Source organism: Melitaea cinxia, chromosome 27 (assembly GCF_905220565.1).
Source record: "Melitaea cinxia chromosome 27, ilMelCinx1.1, whole genome shotgun sequence".
Lineage (NCBI taxonomy): Eukaryota > Metazoa > Arthropoda > Insecta > Lepidoptera > Nymphalidae > Melitaea > Melitaea cinxia.
This window is the reverse complement of record NC_059420.1, coordinates 1,509,588-1,532,842: the sequence shown is the minus strand read 5'-3', so window position 1 is coordinate 1,532,842 and position 23,255 is coordinate 1,509,588. Positions and strand designations below refer to the sequence as shown.

Below are 23,255 nucleotides of genomic sequence, written 5' to 3'. Positions count from 1 at the left end.
GGCAGAGGGCGTCCACAGTGCGCTGCCATCTCGCTCGTTTTCGGGCTATCAGCTTAATCTCGGGCCAGGAAAGCCCGACATTCTTCATCTCCGCGGTGACGGAGCGACGCCACGTTTGCTTTGCTTGGGGCGGCCACGTTTCCTTTTCCTTAACACACATTAAAAAATACAGTCAAATAGCGACCCTCCTCCTTTTTTTGAAGTCGTTTAGAAGTAACAAAAAGTTAGGACACAGAAAAAAAAGATAAATTGTAAACTGCCTTAAGAGGCGTGGCTACGGTACTACTGTGTGGCTACGATACTACTGTGTGGCTACGGTACTAAAGAATATAGCCACCCCCTCTCTTCCCGTGGGTGTCGTAAGAGGCGACTAAGGGATAACTCAGTTCCGCTACCACCTTGGAACTTAAAAAGCCGACCGGTGGCGGGATAACCATCCAACTGCTGGCTTTGAAATACACAGGCCGAAGACGGGCAGCAGCGTCTTCGGTGCGACAAAGCCAGTGCTGCGGTCACCAACCCGCTTGCTCAGCGTAGTGACTATGGGCAAAACACATGAGTTCACGTTATTTTTGGCGTAAACTTGTGGAGGCCTATGTCCAGCAGTGAACTGTATAGGCTGTAATGATTTAAGAGGCTAATTAAATTTTTATGGTGTTACAGGATTCGGATAACCTATGGTGGGACGCGTTTGCGACGGAGTTCTTCGAGGACGACGCGACGCTCACACTTACCTTCTGCTTAGAGGATGGACCCAAAAGATACAGTTAGTATTTGGTATTTATTTTTTTTTATGTCACTAGGTCGGCAAACAAGCGTACGGCTCACCTGATGGTAAGCGATTACCGTTGCTTATAGACGCCTGCAACACCAGAAGTATCGCAAGCGCGTTACCGACCCAATCCCCAATCCCCCCAGGAGCTCTGGTTACTCACCAACAGGAACACAATACTGCTTGAAAACAGTATTATTTTGCTGTGATCTTCTGTAAGGTCGAGGTACTACCCCAGTGGGCTGCTCCATATTTTGAGCAGGAAATTCCTGCTGTACCCTACCTCAGTTTAAAAGTTAGTATATTTATATGATAAACAGAACAGGTACCTGATAGCGATCACGGGACTGGGGTACTACCCCGACATCAGAAAATCACAACTACATAATACTGCTCGCAAGCAGTGTTGTATTGCTATGGTAAAATGATCAGAGCTCCTGGAGGGATTGGGGGCAGGGTCGGCAACGCACTTGCGATACCCCTGGTGTTGCATGGGTTTACTGGCTACGGTGACCGCCTACCATCAGATAGGCCGTACGCTTGTTCGTCGACCTAGTTGTATAAAAAAAAAGATAAAACCCGCAGTAGAGCAGCGTTGTGGACTAAGCTTCGACCCTTTTTCTTACATGGAGAAACAGAGAAATGCCCGGCAGTGCGATATTACAGTTCCTTTTATTATGGTTTAACAGAAGTTTTTCTTTATGAGGTTTCTATCAGACGCTAGTATTAGTAAACCTAGTTTGTTTATATGTTATTAATCAATTTTCTCTCACATTCCAGCTATAGGCAGGACATTAATACCGCGGTACTTTCGGAGTATATATGAAGGCGGTGTCTCAGAGCTGTACTACACGATGAGGCAACCGAAGGAGTCCTTCCACAACACGAGCATCACTCTCGACTGCGACCACTGTACTATGGTCACGCATCACGGAAAACCAATGTTCACTAAGGTATGTTCCTCGTGGTGTATGCTCTCCTGATATTTGTAACGAGAAGAATAGGCGCTTATTCCTTTGCAACTTTTTAACCCCCTACCCCATCGGTGATATTTCGTGAAGCATTAGACATTCCCATACCCATAAATCCCATAAGTCAAATATATTTTTTGGGTACAAAGTAAATTGAAATTTTCTGAATATACTTCAGATAATAGGTATCATCCGATTAAGCGTCGTATTAAAAATGTTCACGGACATTAAGGTTGCACGTTTTATTAGTTGTTACTGATAGACATCACGAAACAACGAAAAATAAAAATATACATGATATTTTACAGCCTTATTACCCTTATGTCATGTGAACAATGAACGACCCCCAAGTAAGTAAACTTTGGGTCTCAAAACAGAATGATTTTTTTAACTAATTACTTTTACTAAGTTGATACCCTGGTTGTTTATCATCTCCTTGTATCTGTATCATTTATCATAATAAAGTAAACATGCTCGAGGCGGTGTGACTAAACTTACTTTAACTTCTTGGTGATTTATGTTAGCCTAGTACATGTAAAGTTAAGAGTACAGGAAACACCCTTGAAAGGCTGTGCTCACTAAATTCATTACCTGGTGGGCTATGATATTTATAATATAAACTAGCTTTGCCCCGCGGTCTACCCGCGTTAAATTAAAGAAATAAATAGCCTATTGCTTTCCTCAGTAAATGAGCTATCCAACACAAAATAATTTTCCAATCCAAACCAGTAAGTTCCTGAAATTAGTGCGTTTAACAAACAAATGATACAAACAGAAAAATAAATAAATTCGTTTGTTTGTTTTTTATTATCGTGTACCTAAATAAAACTATATGCATTTGAAAAAAAAAACACTTATTTTGAAATCACAGACAGACACTTCAATTTTATTTATATGTAATAAATTACGTAAACAGTAGGTGTTTTAACTGCTGTGATAAATATAAAGAAGGTTAAGTATTTATAAAGCTAAAGTGATCTCTTGACAGTTTATGATCTCCTGGTACTTGTAGTATTAGTACGTACAGGTATGACCTTTTTTTATAAAAGGCGGCTATGTGGTCACTAAATTTATTTAATAATTTTTTATAGCCTGGTAGTTTATGATCTCCTAATATTTATAATAACCTAAATTACGTATGTAAATAAAAGGTGTCATTTGAGACAGTAATAATAATCAATATCAATATAAATTAATAAATTGGTTTTAATTACAAAGTATTTAAAAACTAAAATGACCACTTCGTCATTTATGATCTCCTGGTGCTTATAGTGTAATAGAGTCAAAAGGACAATAGAAAAATTAACCTAGTTCGGGCATTGTGCCACATTTGTTAAATCAACCTCCTTGTTGTTCATGAGTGCTTGGTATTCGTTATAAAAATTATGCAATGTATATAAGAATAGTATATAAAAGTTATTATATATCATCTTCATTAATTAATTAATACGCTAAGGTTAATAAATGTTTGCCTCCTTTTTTAATAAAAAATTCACAATTACTCCACTTTAATTATATATCATTTTATTGGTAATTATTTGCTCTACCGGCATCCACAACTAAAAGATTTATTATTTATTTTGTTTTTGTAAATTAATTAATTATTACCTTATCACAGTACCATCCTTTGGATATCTTCTTTCCAACAAAAAAAGAATCATCATCATCGGTTCATAAACGACTGTTAAAATATATATATATATATATATTTTAACAGTCGATTTAGTTTATATATATTATGTATTATATATATATACCCCCTAAATAAAAAAATACAATAAATAATAAAAATAAAAAGCCTTTTATTTCTGGTTTTTCTACAAAAATTGATTACGAAAAAATCGATAAGAACAAACAAATTTGCTATTGGTAAAAAAATTATAACAATTACTATTAATAAAAAGTAGTTGTTTGTACACCAGAACCCTGAGGACCACCTATGAGGTGAAGGCCTCTTCCAGAGATTGTCATTTAATTCTATCTTGAGCCTTCCATACCCAGTTAGGCCCTGCTATCTTCACGACGTCATCTCCCCAGCGTGTTAGTGGCCGACCTCTCCTCCTTTTGCCCTCTGGACCTTTTCAATGTGGTTGTTTCACTTGAGATGACCACCTCTCGTCCTGCAGTCTGGCGACGTGGCCAGCCCATTTCCATTTAAGTTTCTGGGCCAGACTGAGTACGTCTATCGTTGCGTGTGCGTTTTGCGTTAACTTGCGTTTTTTTTCCTAATTTGGGAGTGATTTATTTTTTGTATTTTTTTTTTATTTTCATCATACTCCGTTCTATTTTTGCCTTTGTTGAAAACTTCCATGTTTGGCATGCATAGGTCAATGTAGGGAGTATACACATGTCCATCACTTTCTTTTTGAGCTGAATTGGTAGGTCGCTTTTCAGTGTTTCTTTTTGACTCCAGTACTTATTCCAAGTATTTTTTATTCGTCTTTCAATTTCTTTTTCATTACATTTTGGGTCGAAACTTATATGTTTTCCTAAGTATGAGTACTGGTTGACTCTATATGTTCGTCATCTATTGTTATTGGGTTGTCATCTAGTGTTACTGTTTGTCATTACTTTAGTTTTGCTGTAGTTTATTTCCAGTCCTACTTTTTTTGCTTTCTGCATTCAATGTGTTCATCATGTATTCAAGGTTTGAGCTGTTATTAGCAAATAAGGCCAGGTCATCAGCAATCTAAGGTGTGTTAGATATTTCCCACTAATATTAATGCCGTGAGCCTTCCAATCTAGCTTCCTACAAACTGATTCCAGCAATACTATGAAGATCCTCGGGGACAGTGGGTCTCCCTGTCTTACTCCTCTTCTAATTGGAAATGTTGGACCAATGTTATCCAGTCGTATTTTGCTTGTGCTGTTATTGTAGACGTTTTTTATTACTGCCAGGTAGGTATTATGTACTTGTTGGTCTTGTAATGTTTCTCAGATGGCAGAGTGCAGTATTGTGTCGAAGGCTGGTTGATGGTGGTGTGTATGTGGTCTACTGTTGACAATCATTTTCTGTAGCCTACTTGTTCTATCGGTTGGTGTTCGTCTAGTATAATACTCATTCTTTTATCCACAATTGATGAAAAGAGTTCGTATAAGTGTGGCATTAAGCTTATCGGTCTATAATTACTTACGTCTTTTGGATCCCCTTTTTTATATAATAAAATGATGTTGGATTCTAACCATTGTTTTGGTATCTCGGCTGTGTTTAATATTAGGTTAAATAGATATGTTAGGGGAGCGCACAGTAGGAAGTCTGCTGCTTTGATGGCCTCATTAGTTAGGTTGTCTGGACCTGGGCTTTTTTCTAGTTTCAGGTGTTGGATGGCTTTAAATACTTCTTTTTCTGTGATACTTTCTATATCTTCGTGTTGTATGTTGCTGTTTTGTTGGACACTGTTGATTTGTTAAGGTCTTGTGTTTGCGTTCATTTCTTCTTGCGTGCTGTATAGATCTCTTTAGAAAGCTATTGCTTATGTCGAGGACTACTTGTCGGTTGTGGGCGATTTTTCTTTGGTTTTTAAGGCTTTTGATCCAGGATTTGTGTTTTTGTAGTTCTATTGATGCTTTCTTTAAGCTGCCTGTTTTGATGAGATCTTTTTCCCCAGGGTTTTAATTCTGTAGTTTTTGTAGTCATATCTTATGGATTTATTTGCTACTTTGTATAATGCCCTTAGTTCGTTTTTCATAGACCGTGTTTTTGGTTTGGTTTTCTGCAAGTGTTTTCTATGAACCAATAGTTCTTTTGTTCGGTCTGATAAAACTTGGTTTTCGTCTTTCATATTTCTTTACCTTGTAACGTGTTGCAAGCTTGAGTTTATAGCATTTGTCAGACTGTCGTAGTATTGTTGAACTGTATTAGTTTCTTTCCAGTTGAGAAGGTTCGGTAAATAATTTGATAGATTAGATTTGTATTTTTCAATGTTATTAGTATTACATAGTTTTAATTTGATGTTTAATTTATTGTAATGAGATCTGCTTTTTTTGTTTTTTGTACGTTCACTGTTGATCTGACCATTCTATGGTCTGATGGATAGTTTACATTCAGGACTTCTACACTCCGAAATATTTTGGGTTGGTTGGAAAGTACTAAATCTATCTCGTTTTTTATTTTGCCATTCGGTGATCGCCAGGTCCATTTTTGATTTGGTCTTTTTTTATAGTATGTGTTCATGACCGATAGGTTGTTCTCAAAGGCAAATTCTACTAGTTTTTCGCCTCGTTCATTTCTTGTACCATAGCTATGGCTTTTTATTATCCTTGCCTCGTCCGGTGATCCTGTGCCAATCTTGGCATTAAAGTCTCCCATTATTATAATGTTTTTATGGACCATTCTCATTGCTGTGACTAAAGTTTCGTAAAACTGGAAAATTTGTTGTTTTGAATTTTATAGATGTTGTTTTTGCATTGTTTGTCTTCGGGGACTGGTGCGAGCTAGTTGTTATTGGTTGTTGTTGTCAGATTGTGAGTTTGTTCCAGAACGGCTCATGAACTCGAGAGTGTTGGTTTTGTTGATGTTTTTCGGGGCCGGTTGATTATCTCCTGCTTTGTTATGGTATGTATGTTTTGGTGTTTTTGATGGAGAACGTTTTCGCTTTTCGTGGCTTTTCTCTTGGTTGGTTCTTTCTCTTATAATCAGTTTTTCGTATCGAATGATAGCTAGGTCTCCCTTTTTTATTTCTTCTTGTTGTTTTTGTTTAAGTTCGTTCCTAATTTGTAAAATGTTCTTGGGAAATCTTCAGTGGCGTATATGTTCTCTCCGAAGTGTTTATTGTTTTGTAAGATCGCAAGTCTTCTCCATGCTAGAGTTAATTTTATCATTACAGGTCTTCGTTTCTTGCTTTCCCTTCTTCCCAATCTATATACCTCGTTTATTTCCCACTTGTCACAGTCTTCTATATTCGCTTCTTTAGTCATTTTGTTTAGGATTTCCGATACCAATTCCAAGAGATTGTTGGGGAATTTCTTCGCGTTCATCTATACCGTGGACTATGACGTTTCTTTTTCTCGAGTCTCTGTCTAAGTGCTTAATCTTGTTTTTCAATGTTGCTACTTCGTTTTTAAGTTTTTTGTTCTCTTCCATTATTGGGTTCAGTTTGTCTTCAAGTGTTGTTTTCATACATTTAGAGAAATTTTCTGTCAAAGTGTTTGTTTGTTTAGTGAATTCCTCCTTAATTTCGTTTATGTTTATGTTAAATACTTGATTCATTTTTTCAAATAAAGTATCCAATTGTTTCTGTTCCATTTTAACGTTGTTAATATTATTCTTACAACTCTTAAATATTTTTTAATGTAGCTTGTATAACTTATTGGCAATGGCTACACTGTCTTTAGGTTGGCAATACTGTCTTAAAGTAGACAACGCTGACTTTTAGTTGACAACACTTTTTTTTAGCGTGTAATACCCTTTTGTATCAGGTAACACTGAGTTTCATTTGTCAGTTTACATATATATTTATGTGGGTATTTTTAATTGAATCAAGTTATTTTTTTCACTTCTCTTTCACTAATCACTGTTTTTTTTTGTAATGTTATGATTCCAAGGCCTAATCTGTTGATTGAAACTTGACTTTGTTTAAGATTCGCATTAATTAGTTAAGTTATCGGCAAATAAATTCAGAGCTAAACAACAACGTACTTCACTATTCAATTGTCAAATCGGAAGTCCGAAAAAAATACTATACCCCTACATAAAAAAAATATAGAAACCTCGTCCTTTTTGAAGTCGGTTAATGAGAGCGTGCCGCGGTTCCCGCGCAGGTGTGCACCGAGGGCCGTCTGATCCTGGAGTTCACGTTCGACGACCTGATGCGCATCAAGTCGTGGCACCTGGCCGTGCGCGCGCACCGCGAGCTCATCCCGCGCCAGGCCGTGCACCCGCCCGACCACGCGGCGCTGGACCAGCTCGCCAAGAACATCACGCGCCAGGGCATCACCAACTCCACGCTCAACTACCTCCGGGTGCGTACTGGGTGAAGCTAATGTAACGTCTGTCCCCGTGGGTCTCCCCTCCGTGCCTCATAGAGCACGTTCATGTTTTCCCGGTCGTTATCGTCACTCGTAGTAAAAATCTACCCCCAATATAACTCCCAGTGGAGCAGCATGGAGCATTAGTCCTACATTTTTACATACACCTGATGGTAAGCGATTACCGTAACTTATAGATAGCATCCCAAGCGCGTTACCGAACCGATCCTCGATCCTCCCTAGAAATTTCGACCGCCTTACTCACCACAGGAACACAACACTACTTGAAAACATTGATAAACTCTGATCTTCTGTAAGGTGAGGTACTTCCCCAGTCGAGCTGCTCAATATTTTGAGCAGAATATTTCCTACTGTGCCCTAGCCCAGCGGTATATTGCAGGTTGAGTTAATCAATCAATGATGACAATGATGTCCGTCCTTCTTCAGCTATGCGTGATCCTGGAACCAATGCAAGAGCTGATGTCGCGACACAAGGCGTACGCGCTGTCTCCTCGCGACTGCCTCAAGACAACGCTCTTCCAGAAGTGGCAGAGGATGGTCGCACCGCCAGGTAACTACCACATACATACACCACTTACTACCACCACACACCACCGTTACAACTAAATCAAAAATTACCTTATCCTCGAAAACTACTTTTAAATCATCATTTTACAGATTAAAATTTTATTTATTTATAAATTACCTATTGTTAAAATAAATAATTATTAATTCTGTAAAGAGGAATCGACAAAAAAATTCACGGTTTCAATAAAATGTCTTTTACTATAAAGGACAATGGCCACGGAAGTATGAAAATTAAACCCGTATTTACATCATCAGAGATACCACAATTGAAAATATCTTAAAGATAAAAAAATCATCCCTGATGAAATAAAAATAGCAATATCACACATTTAGCCACCGAATTTGATGGTGATGATATCATATATTTTCATCACCCAATATTACCATAATTTTAAGCTACGTCCTGTATCTGTTCAGCCTGGTTTTTTTTGGCCCATTGTCTTTTGCTGATTTTTTTTTTGTATAATTTTACTAATATACGACACATCATAAGAATTCTCCTTTCAATGAAAAGAAAATCACTTAATAAGTTAAATAAACTAGCGACCTCTGTCCGTCCATATTACATGATAAGTAATCACCAACAAATCATATACCAAAAGCTTCTCGGACACACGCTGCATGTTATGTTATAAGTTTTATTCCAATCGGTTTAGTAGTTTTCGCTGTATGACCGAACAAATTTCATGTATTAATTTTGACGTTACATATGTATTAAACATGTAGGGCTATTTATTATGCAGGAACCGAAAATGGCCACCTTCCTAATTTTAGCATATTGGGTTTGGGTTAATAATAGGCGTTTATATTCTAACTTCTCTATACTTTATTCTGTACACGCGGACTTTACAAAAGCAAAATACACAGCAGAGCAATTAATTAACAGACATCTTTAGTCGCCATCGATGACAAGAGAACAGTGAATGATACCATATACAAAAATATAAATTAGAGTGGATGGGCACAGATAAATAAATGTTTTTATTGTACTATATCCAACATAACATGTTCTCGTTTGAGGTTATCTGTAAAAATTCGCTATTTAACGATAAGACCGCCTTTGTACATTTATATTGATCCGGCGTAATTCGTACTGCAGTATTTTATTAAATTTTTTTCTTTATAAAAATCTCATGATAATAACAGACAAAACCAAATATCCAATTGAGAGTAGTCGTTCAGAGGTTATCCGCATACATACATACATACATACACACATTTCGCCGATATATTTTTTTTATTAATAAAACACCGAGACCGATAGCTTTAAATGTTACAGACAAAAAGAAACAAAACAGACAGACGACAGATATTTGTATGGATCATACAAATTGGAAAATGGAACCGAATTTAGAACTGACGCGGAAGGCAGGTACGCCGACCACTGAGTCAGATGGTTACACTGATATTCTAAATTATATTTTAAAAAAAAACAGCGTAGCGGTTCCATCCCTATTACCTTACAGAATATGCCTCTAACAGTACACTTTTTTTTTTAATTTTTGCACTTGATTATAATGGCTGGAAAGGTTCCATTTGAGTAAGTTGCTAGCAGGATAATTTTATACATTAAAAGTTTTTCAAAAAGAGAACAAGAGATAAATTATGTGGTTCAATGCCTTCTGTGACGTTTTGTTAATGTTGCCATTTAAATAGTAAAATTTGATTTTAACTTTTTATAGTAGGTATGATATTGTGTAGAAGCATCAACGTCATCTGTCAATTATAACATGAATGTCAAAAAAAAAACGTTCAAAAACTTAACACGTTATATTTTTTTAATAATAGGAGTTTGCTACTTAGGTTATATCAATTTTGAAAATACAAATCACTCATATAACAAAATGCTTTAAGACATAAAGAAAGAAAACTTACATAAAAGAGCCTTACTATTTATAAAAATGAAGAAATTTAAGATAATAACAGAACGAAAATACATTAATACCATAAAAAATGATAGCAAACACAAAGACAGCAAAAAAAAGGAATATGACGACGCTGCCACATTATACCACACCGACTTCGTCTTAAGCCGAGGTGCGATCTCGCTAGGAGATACCCCTAAGATGATCGAACATCTCAAGACCTAAAGGACTCCCCCTATTTCTTTCACGGCTGGGTCTCATTACCCGGCCACCCGACCCGGTGACGCTAGGGCCAACAGCACCAGACACTCCCGAAAAAAAACCGCTGCCATACTAACCGGCGCCCCCCTCCCCCAGAGTCTCAGCGGCCGGCCAGCAAGCGGCGCAAGCGCAAGGGCAGCGCGGGCGCCAACACGACGCCCCCCGCACCCGCCAAGAAGCGCTCCCCCGGACCCAACTTCAGCCTCGCCTCACAGGTATCGCCACACACCACTCACTGACCCGAACATTACACACAACAATAAATAAACCAAAAAAAACGAGTGTGCTTTAGACCACACGACTGAAGTTAAACTTCGTTAGTTGATCATACAGTAATATACGCAACGTAACTCTCTTTCTATCTTCACTAACTTATATCTCCCTCTCAACTTCCGTTCGCCTCGCCCGATCACACTTTTCAGAACGTTCTCGTTCACGTATCGACCAGCTTATTCCCCAAGTCAAGTGTATGAAAAGAAGTTTTACTACAAAGAGCACTTGTTTTATATATATATAATACTCCGTCAGCAAACAGCGTGCGATTCACGTGATGGTAAGCGGTTACCGTAGCCTATAGACGCCTGTAACTTCAGAAGCATTGCTCGTTGACCCTACCCCTAAACCCCCCTCAGAACCTTCGGTTACTTTACCCACCACAAGAACACAACACCGTTTGAAAGCAGTATTATTTAGCTGTGATCTTCTATAAGATCGAGGTACTACCCCAGTCGGACTGCTCCAGACTTCGAGCGAGATATTTTCTGCTGTACCTCAGTTAATGTATGCGTGTCTATGGTTGTGGCAGGATGTGATGGTGGTCGGCGAACCGTCGCTAATGGGCGGCGAATTTGGGGATGAAGACGAGCGACTCATCACTCGCCTCGAGAATACCCAATATGAAGGCGAGGAGTGGAGCAACCCCCCTCCCGCCTCTCCGGCCAAGACGCCGCCCCACTGACACAAACTCGGACACGACAACTAAATAAATATAGGCTTTACTTCCGTAAACCTGGACTTTTATTTCCGCGGCCCCCGCGCTAGATAATAAATATAAGCCGTACGGTTAATGTATAGAGTGTTTTATTTTGTAGTCTTATAACCCTCTGTTAAACGAATACAGATTGTGTTTGCAAGCTAACGAAAAAAAAACCGACATGAAAATGTGGGTAGTTGAAAAAAAAAATTAGTTAAATACCTATTTTCGTCGGGTCTCGATCAAATTTAAACGGAACGACACGACAGACATCAGCTCTTGATTACAAAAATAATCATCAAAATTGATTCACCGCGTAAAAGCTAAAAAAAGGAGGACGTTATTTTTGTGTTACCTCATATTTTTTTATTAGGTGTGCCGATTTTTATGTTTCTCTTAATCGAAGGCTGGTGCTTGTCGCGTATATCGTTTATTTGAACAAAATCTCACAAGTAGATTTTGAATTTTCTCTAGTAATCTTCGATCCTCGTTATTCTTAGTTATTCATTCGTAGTTAATATCGTTATTTCTACGGTAAAATCTAAATGGTGAATGAAAAGTTTGTATAAACAATCAGGAGGTGAATATCAAATTATTCACTTTCCTATAAGGCTTTTTTCTTAAATACGTACAAAATTTCGACGTCGGTTAATAAGACTTCAAAAAAGGATTCTCTATTCAAATGTATATTTTTTTAAGTGAAACTTCTTAAGGCACATGAGGGTGAAATTTTTACGGATGATACGGCAACGTTTTCGTTACACTTAAAAATTAGTTTGCCAAAGAAGTTTCGCTTCTGGTGTACTTTGTACATACGCACTTTTTTTCTTTAGGATTATACATTATAGACCATCTCTATTTAGAATCATCTGGTAAATGTTTTGGAAAAATTTTACTTCAAAAACCTTATATGTGTGAGTTACAACTAATTGTATATAACAATGTGAATATTGTAACAGCCGTAACTACGCCACTGATACTGCATAATGTGTCTTACTTCTGTACTAATTTTAAACTTTTAAGTGTCCACTGCTGCCTACTGCGTCTCAAAAAAAAAAAAAAAACAATTTACGTCGTGGTAGGTTGTAAAGTCGATTTTTCAGTCCGAGTTAGAGTTTTGTATATCGCGCAACGCCTATTTAGTTTTGAGCCGTTTACTAAATAAGCGATTCTGTTTTGGCACATTTTTTGCTAGGGTCTTATGGCGATATGTTGAAATTTTGGTTATAGCGCAATAACTATTTAGTTTTAGTAGTGTTCTCCATAAATAAAAGACTGCAGTATTCTGAGATTATCGTTATGTTATTTTGAGTGACAAAATATTAAGCATGCAACGTATTAATTTTTTTTTTTAGTTCAAAACTAGTGATATCAAGTTTGAGAACGTGTAAAAAGCTCGCAATTGTTAGTTTTTCAGCATTGTTTTAATATAAAAAAAAAATATTATTAAATAGGTAAACTTTTATTGTTTTGGTGTCAAGGCTCTAAAAAAACACACGCAACACTTTCACATTATTTTAATGTTGCCAAAGAAAAGTGTCGATAATTAATGCAAGTTCGTCTTTTGTATTAAAATATAATTCGCTAGAAGTTACGAAGTATATCTCAATTTACTTTGTAATGCGCGAGCCTTAATCGAAAGGTAAAAAAAATATGTATGTATGAGGTCAGTGAGTCACAGTTATGTAAAATATATTTTTTTAATTTGTCAAAATTTTAAAATGAGGTAATATGTAAAATGTTTTTTTTTAATAGGATTAAATATGCTCTGCAATTAATGACACAAAATGTAAAAAAAGTTAAAGTTACAAATTATTCTTAATTAAGAAGTAGGTATATGTCTTTTATATTTAAATTAATGTCTAATCGTTGTAAATAAACTGTAATTTTTGTATATTTCTTTCTTTACACCTTTTCCCCTTCACCCTTTTCCTTTTAAATGTAATATTAACGTATTTTTCAAATAATAATTATTTTGAATTGTGCATTACTTTGATGTTTCTCTTTTTTTGCTTATGATAAAGTACCAATTTAATATTATACTTATTACCCTCCATGTTGCTCTTTGTTACTACTTTATCAAGTCGTTCAATTTGTATATTTTCTAAAGAAATATTATTTATATAAAAAATGATCAATATCCTTTTTAATAAATGAAACAATGAAAGTACTTTAAGGTATACAATTTTTTTATTATATTATAAATATTCCTTTTTGGGTTTTTTTTAAAATGTACTACTTTATTAACAAAATGTTACTGAACGTATCATGTTATGAAAGAAATTTTATCATTGAATTAGACGTTTTGGCCACACGTCATCGGTGATGTGAAGTGTACATTCGGAAGACTAATTGTGTTTAGAAATTTTTAAATAACAATAAAAGATTTGAATTCTTCTGTTTCTTTGAGGAACCAAATTTAAAAGAATAATATTACATCTATAAAGCATAGAGTTATAAAAGGCATTTTATAGATAGTTTTCGATAGCGATTTACAAAATTTGGAATGTTCTTGAATACTTTCACTACACAATATGTTTCTGAACGAATCCACCACTTTCCTTCTAAATTGCATACGAGACAATACGTGGACGTTCGCTAGCGATATATTTAAAGGAAAACTAATAGTTATTAGTTAAACTTTACCTAAAAGACTGCAAAATGGTCACAAAGTATATTTTAACAGTTCTCGCGCTCGCTATCTGCGGTTCATTGGCCGAAACGTGCAAGAATCCACAAGCAGGAGCCGATTCTTTTACGAGTTTAGATGCCACCATCGTCACACAAATAGCTTATATTACAGAATTTACATTAAAATGTGATAACCCTCTGCCTCAAAATTTCGCGTTGTACGCTGAGGTTGAAGGTAAACCCTTGACAGCAGCGCGAATTGCCGAAAATAGATATCAGGTAAGAATTTTTTAAATCCTACTGGAATTGAATGTTACGTTTAATATTTTTGTTGTTATTGATAAAATTTTAACAGAATATAATCGCAATTAGATTTTGGTAAGAAATTAGCAGAGATAGATTTGCCAATTTGATATCTCACAAAAAAAAATTTGACTAGGCTATTTATTAGTGTCAACTTATTTTTAAATAACTTGTGTTATATATTTAATTTCTTGTGTTATAACGTTTCCTTACGTTAGTATTATATATGTATGGATTTTAATTTGTTTTAATACAATGCAATACAAATATAATTAATTGTACACTTAGAGGGGACATTTTTACATTGAAAGAGAAAAATAAACATGTGCATTAGGCCGAGTCTTGTAGTTAAAAAAACGATCTCTTCCAGACAACCTTAAGCATAAAAAGGACATGACAAAGAATTAGACGACATGGAGCTGTACATAAATATATAGACAATCATACACATAAATATATACCACCTTTGACCTTAAAAAGCTGATTGATGACGGGATAACCATCCAACTGCTGGCTTTGAAATACACAGGCTGAAGACGGGTCGGCATCTTCGCTGCGACAAAGCCAGTCCTGCGGTCACCAACCCGCCTGCCCAGCGTGGTGACTATGGGTGACACACATGAGTTCACGCCATTTTTGGTGCGAACTCGTGGAGGCCTATGCCCAACAGTGAACTGCATAGGCTGTAGAGTGATAAATATATATATCAACAACAATGAAATGTTCATAAACCCAAAATTAATACCTTTTATTAAGTGATTGACTAATCATAACCTACATAATAACTTTTCAGGTGTCCTGGACCGAGGAACCTTCGAAGGCACGTGCTGGTGTTCACGAAGTTAGCATCTTCGATGAAGAAGGGTGGGCGTCCTTACGCAGAGCTCGTAGGAGTGACCCGTCTGTGACTGTTGCTCCACTGCTATCCATACAGTTGCAACACCCAGGAAGTGAGTAGATGCTTAGTAGACTTGATGTATTAGCCGAAAGTCAAAATATGTTATATAAAAGAAAATGTTGTAAATGCTAATAAACATGACTTAAATCTTAGAAAATGACAAATACTGCGATAAAATCCGAAAAAGGTGTTTCATTATAACAAATAATAATTAGTAACCTGGTAATATGATTGTTCAGTGATTTCTAGTTGATATGCTAGTGAATGTGGGCTCTTTTAGGTCATAATATGTATATGTTTTGGCTCCTGACACAGGATTCTGATCTAATGGTGGCCGAAGAGTACGAATCCTTTACTTATTTAATTATATATAACATACAAAAATTTGCATTATACCAAAATTTAACAGAATTAAAATTTAAGTAATTAGAATTTTACTTTAAGTATGAAAATTATTAAATAAATAAACGCTTCACACTCAACGGCCCTCAGTAGGATTATCTCCTGTGTCGGGGGCCGGAAACACACACAATACACAAGCACAAACGCCCAGACCACGACAAATAAATATGGCCAATATAAATGTCTGTCGTGGGCGGGGAGCGACCGCCAGCGTAACAGCGCTGTGACCGCTGCGCTAATGAGTTATTTCATTGACTAAGTTTTAGGTGACTGATATTGGAGTTTCTACTTGTTTTTGTATTTTTTTTTTTTGTATATTTTTAGTATAATCTGTCGCATTATTTAAGATATTCAGCTACGGATGTAGTTAGCTAATTTATGCAATTTTTTTTTGTTTCTCCTTGTAACATCCCACTGCTAAATATAGGCCTAATTCTGCATATAAGAGTGTGTTTTTGTACATGTAAGATTATTTTTAATAAGACATTAATCTACATGTAGAAAAGAGTTTTCATGAATGTGTATTAATTTATCTTTTTTCAGGTTACTCTGGCCCATGGGTAAACTCGGAAATCCTCGCTACAGTCCTCTCCATCATCGTAGCTTACACCGCACTCAGAAACAAAAGCATGATTCTAGCTTAAGATGTTAATTTAGCTGTTTTTAATATATTTATATTAAATATGTGAATTTATAAAGGAATGTTTTATTTTAATTTCTACGAACACATCTGGTGAGAAGTTTAGATAAGATTGTGTAGAGTGATTATTTAGTTAACGATATAATTGTGTTTGCTCGCAAACGAAAAAAAACCGACTTCAATTACATCGACGAGTAATACAACGTAGATCGACGAAATATAGTCAAATAACTACGCGTTATTAAAGATTACTCAAAAAGTAGTTATCAGATCTCAATAAAATTTATATGTGAGCACATGACAAACATCGTCTTTCGATTAAATTAAAAATTATTAAAATCAGTACGCCCAGTAAAAGTTATTGCGGATTTTCAAGTTTCCCTCGATTTCTCTGGGACCCATCATCAGATCCTGGTTTCCTTATCGTGGTACTAAACTAGGGATATCTTCTTTCCAACAAAAAAAGAATTATCAAAATCGGTACATCCAGTAGAAAGTTATGCGGTATAATACAACGTAGGTCGACGAAAAAAGCGTCAAGTAAAAACGCATTATTAGATATAACTCGAAAAGTAGTTATTAGATCTCAAACTAATTTAAATGGGAGCAATTGACACACACCACCTTTCGATTAAAAGAAAATTTGTCGAAATCGGTCCACACGGTCAAAAGTTCTGATGTAACATACATAAAAAAAAAAATTTAAAAAAATACAGTCGAATTGAGAACCTCCTCCTTTTTTGGAAGCCGGTTAAAAAACCGACTTCAATTACATCGACAAGTAATACAACGTAGGGAGACGAAAATATAGTGAAGTACGCGTTATCAAAGATTACTCAAAAAGTTGTAATCAGATCTCGATGAAATTTTAATGTGACCACATGATAAACATCGGCTTTCGATAAAATTAAAAATCAACAAAATCGGTACATCCAGTAAAAAGTTATGCGCTATAATACAACGTAGGTCGACGGAAAAATAGTCAAGTAAAAACGCATTATTAGATATAGCTCGAAAAGTTGTTGTTAGATCTCAAATAAATTTAAATGGGACCAAATGACACACACCACCTTTCGATTCAAAAAAAAAAAATTGTCGAAATCGGACCACCCACTCAAGTTCTGAAGTAAGAGTAACATATATTAAAAAAAATACAGTCGAATTGAGAACCACCTCCTTTTTTTGAAGTCGGTTAAAAACAACCTCGAGTTGCCGCCGTTAACCACCCGATGGCATTGCCATAGCTCAGCCGCGACATCAAGAGGTGTGTTATAACGTCGATGTCATTGAAGTGGAAAAAATAAAGTCCTCGTCTGATCTCGGTCAAATTAAAATGGGACATGACAATACGCCTCTACTTAGGAGTATATAAAAAAAAACATCAAAATCGGTACCTAGTTACCTACATTCAGTAAAACGCTATGAGAAAACACATAAAAAATGTGCGTGTGGTTGCAATTCTCACACGGCAGAAGGGAAATTTCTGAAAAGTAGCCTACTAGAGATTTTTTTCGCCGAAAATATGAAATACTATCTATGTAATGTATGCTATTTCATTCTCTCATATACATTTATTTGTTTTATGATAACGCATTTTTGTTTCATCGTGTTCAAAATTCAAATCAAAACAATTCTAAAGAAGTTTTTAAGCCTTTTTTAAAAGTCGGTTAACCGGTGGATTGATTGATTATTTTGTAAATGATAGTTTATCAAATATCAACTGACAATGACAGAATAATTCAGGGAACTGTAGAGCTTTTGACATTAATTTTAAAGGTTATAATTACGCCTATATTGTTCAGCTGTTTGTAATAAAACTTCATTTTATGTGATTATTGAATAAATATGACGGTAAAACCGAGAGAAAAGGCGGAAGGCGACGATGATCCTGTGGAATCCATGCTGAAGAAGGCTGGCTGCCTCGATCTACATTATAAAGTTCAGGTTTGTTTATGTTCATAATTTGTTTATAGATAATTGTAATTATAAGAATTTAGTACAAAAAATATGTGTGTACGTAAATATGTTTCACATTTTAAATCTGGGTTACACAAAAATAATTTGGTTGAAACAGTTGTTATAATCCTTTTTATAGATATAACAATTATAATTGGAGGATTTGGAAATTGATTAATTCCCCTAATATAAGGAGTTCCAGATATAGCATTCCCCTAAATGAATAATGTAAGATTTTGACTACTCACCCCCTCACTAATATTATTAATTTCTAGAAGAATTGTAGAAAATGGAGCAGGTATAGGATGAACAGTTTACGCCCCACTTTCATCCAGTATCGCTCATAATAAGTTAATCTTCGTTGGAATCATTTTAATATCTGTTTGTTTTGTCATAGAATATTTTTCCTAATCATGTTTGTGTGAAAAAAATATGTAGTTTTAATAACCTCCTACACATTTCTAACAACATTAATTGATTTTTCAATTTTCTGAATGCAATGCTATGCCATATTATATATGTAATGATATAAATCTCATTTTTGAATCCGTCATTTTATTACATGATTATAATTCCTTGTAAATTATAAAAAAATGTCATTTAACTGATAATAATAAAATTAATCTGTAAAATGACGATACAAAAGTGCTTTTAAAACATTTTCAAAGCAAGTTATTTTTAATTTTGTTTTCTTTTGTAAGACCGGTGGTGGTGCCGAGCATCTTTTTATCGAAGTGATCTTTTCACATGCCAAACTACTTCTCGGTGTTTTTTATAGTCCATGTCTCACTGTTGACTATTTTGGTACTTTTGAAACATTACTTCATAATTTTACTTCCTTATATAATCACACGGTTATCATGGGCGATTTTAACACCTGCTTGCTTAAAAACAACCACCGGTCTACCCGTCTTAATACTATTGTTAACGCTGCTAATTTGCATATTTTACCCTTATCTGCTACTCACATTGCTCCTAACTGCTCTCCTTCACTTCTAGATTTAATTATTGTTTCCTCAATTGACCATGTTACTAACCATGGTCAATGTACTGCTAACGCTTTCTCCTATCATGACCTCTTATTTTTATCTTATAAACTTAGGCCTCCTAAAATAAAATCTAGAATTCTTCTGCAGCGAAATTTTGGTGGGATAAATCTGGAACGACTACGGGAGGACGCAACTAAAATTGACTGGTCAGGGGTTTACAATGCGAGTACAGTTGATGAGCAAGCAATATTTTTTAACGCATTATTAACTCAGCTATATGATGTTCATGCGCCTATTCGCCCTGTGAAAATAAAACATCTTCCGGCGCCATGGATTACATCTGAGATAAGAAAATTACAGAACAAAAAGAATCGTGCTAAAGCGAAGTACAGGATGGATCCCAGTGAGGTTAATAGGGAAAAATATGTAAGGGCTCGAAATCGCTGCAATAGACTGTGTAGAGATGAAAAGCGACGCTATATCTATAAATCTGTCTCACTGGAAGATTCCGGTAAAGTCTGGAATTTTCTTAGATCACTTGGAGTTGGTAAATCCCGTCAAATTAGTTCTCAACATTTAGATCTCAATTCTTTGAACCTCCACTTTTCTTCCTCTGTTGTCATAGATAATACAACTATGTTACGTACAAAAAATCAGCTTTCTACGACGATAACTCCTGATGTTCCTACTTTCTTGTTTAGCCAGTTTTCCGAATGTGATGTTAAGAGTAGCATTCTCGCAATTAAATCTAACTCGGTTGGATCGGACAGCATTAGTCGTAACATGATTATCCCTCTAATTGATATTCTATGTCTAGTTATCACATTTATTTTTAATTTCTCCATCTCCACTAACTCTTTTCCGTCAGTGTGGAAAGATGCTGACATTATTCCTCTACCTAAAAAAAGTAATCCGTGTTCTTTATCTGAATATCGTCCCATTTCCATCCTTCCATTTCTTTCCAAAGCTCTTGAGCGTCTTGTACATCAGCAGCTTAGCCGTTTCCTTCTAAATCATAATCTCCTTAATCCCTTCCAATCCGGCTTTCGTCCTGGACATAGCACGACTACTGCGTTAATTAAAATCACCGATGATATCAGGTCGAATATGGACAACCAAAGAGTCACGGTCTTGACGCTGTTAGATTTTACTAATGCATTTAATACCGTGGACTTTGACTTACTGTCCGATACTTTGTATACTCTTAACATATCTCCTGAGGTAACTGAGTGGTTTCAAAATTACTTGCGAGGTCGCCGGCAACGAGTCAGGGTTAACGACTCCTTTTCTAATTGGAGTGCGGTCAGAGCTGGCGTACCGCAAGGTGGCGTGCTTTCCCCTCTCTTATTTTCTATCTTCATCAATTCCATCAGCAAAGTTATATCTTCTCTCTACCATCTTTATGCTGACGATCTCCAAATCTACACACACTGTACTATTGAAGAATTGCCACAAACTGTCTCTATTATCAATGATGATTTATTACGAGTTGCTAATTGGAGTAAATCCTTTGGTTTAACAGTCAATCCAAGGAAAACGCAAGCAATTATAATAGGAAGCTCTAAATTTATTTCTCGTATTAATAGGTCACAACTGCCTCCTATAATTTTTGATGGCGTTGAAATTCCATACAGCGATAAAGTGACTAACTTGGGTATTATATTGGATCAAAATCTCTCTTGGTGTCCACAGATGTGTGAATTAAGTCGAAAAGTTTTTTCAGCTGTAGGATCACTCCGCAGGCTGCAGAATTGTCTTCCCACTTCCACCAAAATTACGTTTGCACATAGCATTCTCTTACCTTTGCTGGATTATGCTGATACTGCTTATCTTGATATTACTGAGGAGCAACTTAATAAGCTTGAGTGCATTCAAAATTTATGTATCCGTTTCATATTCGGCCTACGCAAATATGATCACATCTCTGATTTTCGCAAAAAACTCAAGTGGCTCCCAATTCGCCTTCGCAGGAATACTCACATACTTACTTTGCTATACTGCATACTATTTAATCCTGCTACTCCTTCTTACCTACGTGAACGTTTTAAGTATCTCAGCGAGTCTCATGAGCGAAGCCTTCGCTCCGATGATAGTTTACTTCTTAAAATTCCTCCCCACTCCACTAATTTCTATACTAAATCATTTACTGTCCAAGCTGCTCGGCTTTGGAACTCCCTTCCTTTGCCCATCAGACGCGTTGAATCCCTTCCAATTTTCAAGAAGTCGGTGAAACACTATTTCTCTCAATTTTAATCCTTCTATCTAGTCACATATTATCTCCTGTCCTCACTTTGAATTTTATCATAATAATTCATTAACTTTATATACGTCTATGTATGTCTATTACAACTTTCCATTTATATATGCCATGTACATACGTATACTTTATTTTAATTATTATTATTTTTTTTTTACATTGTTTATTTGTCTAAATATATTGTATATGTTTAGGTAAAACTGTACACCTAAACTGTCTACATATATACCATTTCCTTTACCCAAAGGTTGCCTGGAAGAGATCGCTCATTAGCGATAAGGCCGCCTTTTGTACTTAACTCCTGTTTTTATTTTTGTATTTTTGCTCACTTTTGGTGTACAATAAAGAGTTTTTATTATTATTATTATTCTACGTTGTGATAAGATCCCATTAAAGTGCATTTATTGTTAAGATTCAAATCAATATATTATATATATTAATTAACCGACTTCCAAAAAAGGAGGAGGCTCTCAATTAGACTGTTTTTTTTTTTAATGTAACATCAGAACTTTTGACCGGGTGGACCGATTTTGACAAAAATTTTTTCAATCGAAAGGTGGTGTGTGTCAATTGGTCCCATTTAAATTTATTTGAGATCTAACTACTACTTTTCGAGTTATATCTAATAATGCGTTTTTACTTGATGCTTTTTTTGTCGACCTACGTTGTATTATACCGTATAACTTTTTACTGGGTGTACCGATTTTGATAATTTTTGATTTAATCGAAAGCTGATGTTTATCATGTGGTCACATTTAAATTTTATCGAGATCTGATAACTACTTTTTGAGTAATCTTTGATAACGCGTAGTTACTTGACTATTTTTCGTCGATCTACGTTGTATTACTCGTCGATGTAATGGAAGTCGGTTTTTTTTTCGTTTGCGAGCAAACGCAATTATTAGTTTACTAAAGGTTCTTACTTAAAAAATAAGGTGTTTTACTTACAGTAAATACTGTGTGTGTTTTTCAATAGGTTTTAAATATATAATTGTGTTATTAATAGATTTTTATTTACTTTTGTTACCAGGAGTGCATAAACACGACGAAAGATTGGAGAAAATGTCAAACAGAAGTTAATGATTTTAAAGATTGTATCACAAAACATAAGCAAGAAGAAATGTCTCGGTTAAAGAGTTGAATTGTTTAGTAAAAAATTAGTTTTTTTTTAATATTTCCAAGAATAAATATTACTTAGAGTGTATGAACATTATTTATAGTTAGTTAAGAAATGTACAAATAAATTGTTTGGAAGTTTACTTTTTTTTTATCCGTCAAGAATCATTTTATTGTGGCCTGGGGGTTGATTATATGTATTTTGTTAGTAGTTATAAAAAAGGCCTTTGTATTACTGTTTATACTTAAAAACACGCAAAACGTTATTTAATATAATGAAGCAATGGATATTTTTAATAGGAAAGTAGTTGTTTTGGGACTGAGAACAGTTAACACCCATCCTGCATCCAGAGCAAAGGTCGAAAATCGTCAATCCTAACTCGAGTGCAAATATCTATACAAATAAATAAAATTGGAGTGTTTGTTGGTAATATTAAAATAAGCGCTTTTTACTTAATGCATATGGAGTATACACGGTACATATATCAAAATAACATTTTTTAAAAATTTTTGTCTCTCCCTGTTATTGTTCAGTTGGCTGAGTTATAAAATAAATAGATTCCTGAAATAAAAATAGCCTAAGTTACTCCTTACTACGTACATCAGCTATCTGCCAGTAAAAGTCCCGTCAAAATTGGTCCAGCCGTTTCGGAAATTAACCGAAAC

The 23,255-nt window shown here is 35.4% G+C and overlaps 3 protein-coding genes across 4 annotated transcripts in view; all 3 read left to right on the top strand.

The window, feature by feature from the left end:
* LOC123667213 (LIM domain-binding protein 2) overlaps nt 1-11,432 on the top strand; it is a 50,316-nt gene extending 38,884 nt beyond the window's left edge. For both annotated transcript variants that reach the window (XM_045601169.1, XM_045601170.1), the window contains exons 3-8: nt 664-766; nt 1,553-1,725; nt 7,504-7,704; nt 8,158-8,281; nt 10,521-10,639; nt 11,230-11,432. In XM_045601169.1, the coding sequence (XP_045457125.1) occupies nt 664-766; nt 1,553-1,725; nt 7,504-7,704; nt 8,158-8,281; nt 10,521-10,639; nt 11,230-11,382 (873 nt within the window). In that variant the 3' untranslated portion in view covers nt 11,383-11,432. The remainder of the gene's footprint in view (nt 1-663; nt 767-1,552; nt 1,726-7,503; nt 7,705-8,157; nt 8,282-10,520; nt 10,640-11,229) is intronic.
* Nucleotides 11,433-13,930: 2,498 nt separating this feature from the next.
* LOC123666715 (translocon-associated protein subunit delta) lies at nt 13,931-16,329 on the top strand. Its single transcript, XM_045600779.1, has 3 exons — nt 13,931-14,307; nt 15,125-15,281; nt 16,175-16,329. Exons 1-3 carry the CDS (start codon nt 14,059-14,061, stop codon nt 16,273-16,275), a joined length of 507 nt encoding a protein of 168 aa, XP_045456735.1. The 5' UTR covers nt 13,931-14,058; the 3' UTR covers nt 16,276-16,329.
* Nucleotides 16,330-18,007: 1,678 nt separating this feature from the next.
* On the top strand, nt 18,008-22,732 carry LOC123666843 (cytochrome c oxidase assembly factor 4 homolog, mitochondrial). Its single transcript, XM_045600866.1, has 2 exons — nt 18,008-18,215; nt 22,504-22,732. The coding sequence occupies exons 1-2, from the start codon at nt 18,117-18,119 to the stop codon at nt 22,612-22,614; spliced, it is 210 nt and encodes a 69-aa protein (XP_045456822.1). The 5' UTR covers nt 18,008-18,116; the 3' UTR covers nt 22,615-22,732.
* Nucleotides 22,733-23,255: the final 523 nt, after the last annotated feature.